Source organism: Rhagoletis pomonella, unplaced genomic scaffold, assembly GCF_013731165.1.
Source record: "Rhagoletis pomonella isolate Grant_MI unplaced genomic scaffold, Rhpom_1.0 Rhpom_scaffold_01406, whole genome shotgun sequence".
Classification (NCBI taxonomy): domain Eukaryota; kingdom Metazoa; phylum Arthropoda; class Insecta; order Diptera; family Tephritidae; genus Rhagoletis; species Rhagoletis pomonella.
The window spans coordinates 22,102-30,577 of record NW_023459960.1 but is presented as its reverse complement, the minus strand read 5'-3'; the positions used below and the strand labels follow the sequence as shown (position 1 = coordinate 30,577).

The following is an 8,476-nucleotide window of genomic DNA, read 5'->3' as shown; positions in this document are numbered from 1 at the left end:
ATATGTACGTTCCAAGCGCTCATAGAAGAGATCCTTGGACGCCTCATCCTTCTCTTCCGTCGGGGCATGGGCGCAGATGAGCGAGATGTTGAAGAATCTAGCTTTGATGCGGATTGTGGCTAGACGTTCGTCCACCGGGGTGAACGCCAGTACTCGGCGACGGAGTCTCTCTCCTACCACGAATCCAACACCGAATTTGCGCTCCTTTACGTGGCAACTGTAGTAGACGTCGCAAGGCTTCACGCTTACTTTACCTTGCCCCGTCCATCGCATTTCTTGGATGGCGGTGATGTCAGCCTTTGTCTTCCCGAGGACATCAACCAGCCGGGCAGAGGCACCTTCCCCATTAAGGGTCCGGATATTCCAGGTGCATACCCTTAAATCATAGTCCTTTATACGTTTGCCGTGGTCGTCATCAGAAAAAGGGGGTCTCATCCGAGGCTTGTTGGAATTTTTCATTGGGCGGGGTTTTAACGTGGCGGGACCCAAACCCAGCGCACGCGAAGTTTTACGCCTTCTCACTTTAGCTCGCTCCCAAACGGGTGTTTGGTTGCTACCCAGAGGATACGTGGATATAAATATCCGGACGTTGTGAGCTGCGATTTGAACCGTACGCACAAGAATCGCTTCTGGCCACTCCCAGGTGAATGGCAGTCAAAAGTTTTCCACTTCTGCGCACGGAACCATCCTCCTAATAAATATAAACTTACTAAAAATTTTCAAAAGAAAGCTTTTTATAAACATTTGTATAACCCTTTATTTAAAGATATTTCATAAAAAACTCATACATAGATTGCTTAACATCTAGAAACTAAACGAAATGCGAATTTTCGGCGGACTCATCTACAGTCGCGAAAATATAAATAGGGAATAGACATTTTAGCATACAAATTCACGATAACACACAAAAATTAAGCATAAAAAAGTTAATTATTACATCTTGTTGCGTGCTTTTAATTACATGAGGTTATTGGCAATTTGGAAAAACGACATCGATGCAGCTATATATTCCGCTTCATCGCCGCCATTCTCATTGATGAACTTTTCTGAAAAAAATTTAATACATTTTTAATTGAATGTTAAGCTAAGAAAGGATAAAGAGAACTCATCATTTGAAGACTCGAATGCTCCACCGATTGGCGCAGCGGGTCCTGGATTGGATTTTTTTTACCGCATCGGTTTTATTTAATTTTTTCTTTTAATAATATATTTTAAAAAACGTAAACACGTCACTTACGATTGGAAAAATGTTATATTTACTACTTCATGTCGTTGGCATTTGCATTTCATTTAAAAGTTTTAGTTATTTATAAACATTCGCTCTCAAAACTTATTAAAGGTTTATTTGAAAAAAACTTTTAATAAGCTTAATATTAAAAATGCTTATTAAACGCTTATTATAGCAAACTTACTTTAAGTTATTTTTAAAAACATTTACTGAAATGCTTGTTGGGTATTTAATTACTTGTTCAAGTGGATTCTAATGAATTTGAAAGTATTTTTGGTTATTTACATGTGTGTGCTGAGTGTGTTTACATACAAAATAAGCAAAACTTTACAACCAAAATTTGGAGGTTATGTTGAAGTTGACAGAAGTTACAATTTTTTACTAGAAAGCGATCCCGTACTTTTCAATGTTACCCTCTCTTTTTGACAGTTTTACTAGTCGAGTCCGAGGAATACGCGATTGCTCCTAGTACTTAATCGAAAAGACTCAACATTGCTTGGGATCGATCAAAAAGTATCGAGTATGAAATATCGGTTCTAAAGTATCGATACCTACTAATATCGATACTGATCTATTATTTTTTATTGCCCAAATAATAGACATAAGAACGATTATAAGAAAAGTAAACATAACAAAACTGTCAAAGCTAAACTTCAAAATGGGGGGGATTGCCAGATGAATGTACGTAACCAATAGTTATTCAAGACACGAACCATCATATCGGTATAGACACGGATTGACATGGCCACTATGAAGACGCCCACACTGACATGCGATAAAAGAATCGGTGGTCACATACCACGAGACTAGAAAAATATTTTTTCTCTTTGGAATTGGGCACGGAGCGAACCACACTCATCAACCCTCGCAAGAACGGAATTACAACCAAGTAATTAAAGTGGATTAAAAGCTGGCGACATTCGGGGAGTCGATACTCACCCCTCAGTGGAAATTAATAGAGACAAAAGGTGCCGTCACATTCCTTCCGGCAAATCCCCAGCCATGTTGTTGCGTATAATAAAGAAGTTGTGAGCATCAAATCCGGACTATTCATTTCACAGCAATTGAGTCACCATAAGCCGGTAATACAAAATCATTACACGTAAGTCAGCCACTTTTTTGCCACCATCCATTGGAAACGAGCTATCCATCAACCGTAAATAAAGATTCCTGTTTGGACCGACAAACCAAGGTCAAGCAAATCAATACTTTTGGCTATAAAGGTATTTCTTAGTCCCCTTTCAGACACGTCAAGTCTTGCTTTCAAGTGTGCTCGTTCGATGGCGAAGGAGGAGAGAAGAGAGGGGAAGAGTACAGATACCTCCGTACCGTCAGTTCGTTTCAAGTTTTCTTGTCTCTTGTGATCTTTTCGTTGCTTCCCATTTGAAGAACCAAAGACTTGAATTCAATTGAAGTTGACGCGTGTGGAAGCAAATAGAAAACACAAAAGATAATGCGAAAAAAATTGCTTTCAAGACTGGACGTGTCTGAAAGGGGACTTATGAACCAAATAAATAATTTTTTCTTTATTTTATGTCAAGTTAACCATTATCTGGGAATCTTAAAAACCAAACTATATGTTTAATAATGAATGGTATTTGACACAGACAATGCATGGGGAAAAATTAAAAGAAAGTTAATCTCGTTTAAGAAAAAAATTTGCTCATAAAATATTCATTAAAAAAAGCCTTATTTTGTTATACTTCCCACGAATATAGGCTTTTAAAAATTATAAGCCAAAAATTTAAAAACGATAGTTGTAAAAATGTCTCCTTATTACTTCACTTGATAGAACTCCACATACAATTGGAAGTGTGAAGAATACAGAAAGAAAATGATACGGCTAAAATTTTACTAATTGAAATTCTTAAGCTTTTAAAAATTTAAGATTTTGTAGTATCTAGATAGCGGGAATTGGAGTAATTTTTCTATTTGACATCTACTTTTCTCCAGACTAAATGCAAAGATATAGTTTAAATTTTCTGGAATATTTTAATTTTTACCAAGAATTTTTTAATCAACTCTTTCTACCCTGCTCTTTGCCTTCTTTGATTATATTCTTAAATAGCAGACTCCCACTACTTTTGTATTTTCCGCTAGTCTTTTCTGCGTATGTATTTCTTGCATTTTGCTCAAGAGGTTCACATGCTAACGCGCTTCAAACCCGTAAAGTTGCCCAGTGAGCTTAATTTCGCGGTGGAACGTCTGTACTGAACATACTTCCACTCGAGCAGTTGGGCCGTGTAGACGTTGCATTACATCGACTTTGGTGAGTCAATTGTAAGTCCCCTTTCAGACACGTCAAGTCTTGAAAGCAATTTTTTTTCGCAATCTCTTTTGTGTTTCTATTTGCTTCCACACGCGTCAACTTTAATTGAATTCAAATCCTTGATTCTTTAAATGGGAAGCAACTAAAAGATCAAAAGAGACAAGAAAACTTGGAACGAATTGACGGTACGGAGGTGTCTGTACTCTTCCCCTCTCTTCCACCCTCCTTCTCCACCGAACGAGCAGACTTGAAAGCCAGACTTGACGTGTCTGAAAGGGGATCAACGTGTATTCTTGGCACTATATCGACTTTGTCGCATTTGTTGGTTTGGCAATTAAACAGCCATAAAGAACAATGCGCTTCATATTCGGAACAACAATGGACGAAAAATTGCCGAGGCAAAATTTGCTTTAAACTGGCTACACACGACAAACATATGCGCGCACATGTGCGCCAACATGCTCGCTGTCGTTTGCCACAGACGGCGAGCGGCTCATATGTACAATACAATTGCAATGCCTTTAAGTTAGCTTTTTTTGTGTATTTGTTACTTAAATTTATTTATATTTTACTATATGTATGTACATACATATACTTATAGTAATTTAGCCTCATTTATCAAAAGTTCAATTGACGCACATGGCTTGGATGCATTTATCCGCCGATCAACACAAAATGAGGTTGTTGTTTTTGTTTCCAATGCGATGCTCGCAAACCACGCTACAAACGACGAGCATGCTCGCTGAAAATCAAATTTTTTTGATTTTTGGCGAGCATGCTCGCAAACCGCCCTACAAACGACGAACATGACCCGCAAGCCGTGCATGTGCGCGGATATGTTCGTCGTGTGTAGCCACTGTTATGCAGCGTTTTTGCTGCATTTAAAATGCAACATTTAGCACTTTCGAACATATGTTTTCGAAGAGCGTTCATGCTATAGCATTTAGCAAATGTACATTTACGCGAGTTCGAAATCGTATCCTTTTGACAAACAGCCGTGTTCCAGTCTCTTATTTAGATGCGTATATATTACGATCAATTCTCACGCAGAAGATAATGTGCAAAAACCCTACTGAAAAGGAAAAAATAAATTTTAAACCAAAAATTCAATACAAAAACTTGAATTGTTTTAACCATAAACGAACATTTGTTTGTGTATATATTTATTTGTCGGTGCATTCAATTAAAATTTCCTCACTTAATTAGGAAACAAACCAAACAGAGTTGATCACAAATTGATCCAGATTTCTATCAGTATCAAATCGATGTTGAATTTGCTTAACTTTTCTTTATCCAAATATGTAATGCAAAATAAAAGAAATCTCGATCGGCGATCACTGAAACGCAGCTAGCAACTGTATACTCGAAAAAGCAATGTTGCCACTTTTTCTCTTTAAACCATGTTCGAATCGTGGAAATTTTGGAAGATCACAGGGTTGCTTTTAGCATTTAGATTCTTAATGCAAAAATGTAGTTGCATTTAGTTGCATTTAGGTGACGAATTTTGTATGGATAAATGTACATTTAGAGTAGCATTTAGAGCTAAATGCGCTAAATGTGCTTTTACGCGTAAGCAAAAACAGCCTATTAGTATAGAGTTTCGTTACGAGTTGTTTTTCGATACCTTGGCTCAGAAGTATTGATGCCAAAATTACTTGGTATCGATCGAAAAGTATCGATTTTTTACTTCTATTTACTCGTATCATTTCATTCCTAACTTTATACTGAACATAAAATTAGGGGAAAAAATTGGGATTTCTAAACTCCTTAATTCCGGCGGTGAATTTATTAATTTAAACCAATTTCATAAAATGGAGCCTTTGGTAGTCAATCAGCCGGTTGTCATTGACAATGTAAGTGTGGCGTTTATTTAACATATCGAGCTTGTTGAAAAATGGGGGCGTCCGGCATGCGGTGACATCACTCGCTTTTTGAACTAATGTATCTACATATGTACATACAATAATGAAGTTGCTCGCCTTCCACCCTTTCTTTCTCTTGAATTTCAACAATTGGAAAATAGGAGGAACCATGATTCAATTGAATAATGGAGCCGCGTACAAACAAAGCGGTGACTAACCTTTACATACTTTTCAGTATACCTTTGATAGAATTTAAGCCGTATTCAAAGTTGCAAACAAGTTTTAATCATTGGTTATATGCTTTTCTTAAGAAAAATGTACATACGAGCGGTTCGTATATAGGCATTCAAATATATTTTATTTGGCTACAGTGTCAACGTTTATATTTTATGCAAGATTTGGGGTCATATTGTCCACCCAACCGAATTTTTTCTTCTAAATGTAAGTCGCCTCCATATTTTATAGGATACACTACTGGCTGTTTCTCTTGAACCGATGTAACCGGCAAACTTAATAAAATAGAGTTTCTATCAATTTGCTTTCGTTCACATTTCCCATAGTGCTTCTTAAATACCTCAGGTTTTGAGAGTTTGTCGTATGGATCACGATTATAGTCTCGAAAATTTTGGCATTCTAGGTAAAAAAAATCGATGTTTTCCAACTTAGTATAGTTTACCATTGTCAAACCAATTCTGGGCGCAAAGTTCAAGATGAGTTTTCTCTGGTTTATAGAGCTTTTTGACACGGTCAACATATCTACTTCAGGCGTTAAAACCAATTTCATATTTGTAATTCCTATAAAAAAGTTAAAGAGAAATTTAATTTACATATCGCTCGTTTAATTATATAGAGATGTAACTAAAAATTTACGTTTTTGGAGATTTAATTGTACAATAACAGCCTTGATAAATGTTTTTATCCTGTATCAGTGAACATTTTTTGTTACAGTTTTGTTACGGAAAAATATATGAAAAATTTCCACTTTTAGTTACAAAAGTTTTGTCACCGATACAGATTTGGGCTGTTAATAAGCTTGATAGGTAGAATAAGTACACTTGTGATCAGCTAATTAAGCCAACAAAGTTTGAAATCTGGATTTATATGGTGTTTGTTATATAATGAGCTAGACTTTTATGGAAAAATAATAAACATTAAATAAACGAAAGCAAAATAGCCAAAATTTATCAAAATATTGCTGGCTTAATAAGCTGATCACAAGTGTATGTTCCACCTAACAGATGACTAACTTTCCCAAAAATGGCGATGATATGTGGATTTCTATCTGTATTTTGGCATACCAACTGTATGAATTGATCAAACTTTGATTGCGTTTTCCCACAAAATTGAAATTTTGATAATTTAATGGTATTATCTGTCGGCAAAGTTGTTGAAATTTTAAACTTATAATTGTAATTTTTTACTCAGGGTTCTGGTGTCATAAAAGCTGGTTTTGCAGGTGAGCACATTCCCAAGTGCCGATTTCCTAACTAGTAAGTAAAGTGGGAAATTTACGAAAATGTTTTATGGGTACAAATAATTTTTTTCAGCATCGGACGCCCTAAACACGTTCGGGTAATGGCTGGGGCACTCGAGGGTGACATTTTTGTCGGCCCCAAAGCAGAAGAGCATCGCGGTCTGCTGAGTATACGCTACCCCATGGAACATGGCATTGTTACTGACTGGAATGACATGGAACGGATTTGGAGCTATATATATAGTAAAGTATGTTATCTCAATGTCTAATTAAATATTCTTTTATTATTTGAGCGCTTTCAAACAGGAACAATTAGCAACATTTACAGAAGATCATCCAGTTTTATTAACAGAAGCCCCGCTGAATCCCAGAAAAAATCGAGAAAAGGCCGCTGAATTTTTCTTTGAAGGAATAAACGTACCCGCACTTTTTGTATCAATGCAAGCTGTCCTCAGTCTGTAAGTTATTTTTAGTATAAATTCCTTATCACACATTTTGAAATGTTTTGCTTGAAGTTATGCTACAGGTCGTGTCACAGGAGTAGTGCTCGATTCCGGTGATGGCGTTACTCACGCAGTGCCTATATATGAAGGATTCGCGATGCCACATAGTATTATGCGTGTTGATATCGCAGGCAGAGATGTAACTCGCTACCTTAAAACTCTTATACGAAAAGAAGGATTTAACTTCCGATCAACAGCGGAGTTCGAAATTGTACGTTCCATTAAAGAAATGCTGTGTTATTTGGCAACTAATCCCCAGAAAGAAGAAAGCGGGGAGACTGAAAAGGTCGCTTATATCTTACCGGATGGCAAAACTTTAGAGGTGGAGTATATTTTGTTATAATGGTGAATAAAACCTAAAACAAGAATTTTTCATCAGATTGGTCAGGCAAGATTTAGAGCACCTGAAGTGCTATTTCGACCAGATTTGCTGGGGGAAGAGTGTGAGGGCATACACAATGTGCTTATGTATGCAATCGAGAAGTCAGATATGGATCTCAGAAAAATGTTGTATCAAAATATCGTATTATCTGGTGGCTCTACATTATTTAAGGGTTTTGGCGACCGTCTGCTGTCGGAGTTAAGAAAACACTCGGCAAAGGATTTAAAAATTAGAGTAAGTTATGCAAAAATAATAGGTTCATTCCTGTACAATCTGAACCGGACATGTCCCAAAGTACGGAGACGCAAAAACCACATTTGGTGCCCAGAATTTGATAAACAGCTGATTCACCTGTTTTTTTGTTTTTTGTTTTTTTTTGCCACTTAAATGCAAACACCTGGAAACTGGATTTTGGTTTCACAAATTTGATTGTATTGATAAATTAGCTTCACTGCGTCTAAGCTTTCCTGCAAACCATTTTTTCAAAGTATTCTGAATTGTAGAGAAATTTTAAAGAATTCGTAAAGATCTCATCCGATTTTTTGCCTAATTTTCTAAAATAAAATAAACTGTGCAAACTTCGCTTTTCGAAATTTCAGAAGAAAAACGGTAAAGCAAAGATAATAATGCTGCTATGTGAAGAATTTCTTGCAATATTTTTTTCGGAATTTTCTTTATTTTTCGTAAAGAAATTTCTTTACGAGTTCGTGTCAACCACTTCATATAAGTTTCTTTGAAGATTCGTAAATCTTGTTGCA

At 36.4% G+C, this 8,476-nt stretch overlaps 2 protein-coding genes across 3 annotated transcripts; one reads left to right on the top strand and one right to left on the bottom strand.

Annotated features, from left to right (window-relative positions):
- Positions 1-5,194: 5,194 nt before the first annotated feature.
- Positions 5,195-8,190, top strand: LOC118752339 (actin-related protein 1-like). Of its 2 annotated transcripts, none has more exons than XM_036487211.1 (6): positions 5,195-5,350; positions 6,785-6,849; positions 6,907-7,081; positions 7,140-7,291; positions 7,349-7,658; positions 7,716-8,187. In XM_036487211.1, exons 1-6 carry the CDS (start codon positions 5,309-5,311, stop codon positions 8,103-8,105), a joined length of 1,134 nt encoding a protein of 377 aa, XP_036343104.1. In that variant the 5' UTR covers positions 5,195-5,308; the 3' UTR covers positions 8,106-8,187. The 2 variants fall into 2 exon arrangements, with proteins under 2 accessions (XP_036343104.1, XP_036343105.1); XM_036487212.1 differs by lacking the exon at positions 5,195-5,350 and adding an exon at positions 5,396-5,568 and having other exon boundaries at positions 7,716-8,190.
- LOC118752340 lies at positions 5,696-6,226 on the bottom strand. The gene has a single exon (XM_036487213.1). The coding sequence runs from the start codon at positions 6,141-6,143 to the stop codon at positions 5,733-5,735; it is 411 nt and encodes a 136-aa protein (XP_036343106.1). The 5' UTR covers positions 6,144-6,226; the 3' UTR covers positions 5,696-5,732.
- Positions 8,191-8,476: the final 286 nt, after the last annotated feature.

What these genes read in the sequence shown, in the direction of transcription:
- LOC118752339 (XM_036487211.1), top strand. Translation starts at nt 5,309, where the DNA reads ATGGAGCCTTTGGTAGTCAATCAGCCGGTTGTCATTGACAAT. An exon ending in GGAGCTATATATATAGTAAA is followed by an intron (nt 7,082 to 7,139) that starts GTATGTTATCTC and finishes GCTTTCAAACAG; the next exon opens with GAACAATTAGCAACATTTAC. An exon ending in ATGCAAGCTGTCCTCAGTCT is followed by an intron (nt 7,292 to 7,348) that starts GTAAGTTATTTT and finishes TTTTGCTTGAAG; the next exon opens with TTATGCTACAGGTCGTGTCA.
- LOC118752340 (XM_036487213.1), bottom strand. Translation starts at nt 6,143, where the DNA reads ATGAAATTGGTTTTAACGCCTGAAGTAGATATGTTGACCGTGTCAAAA.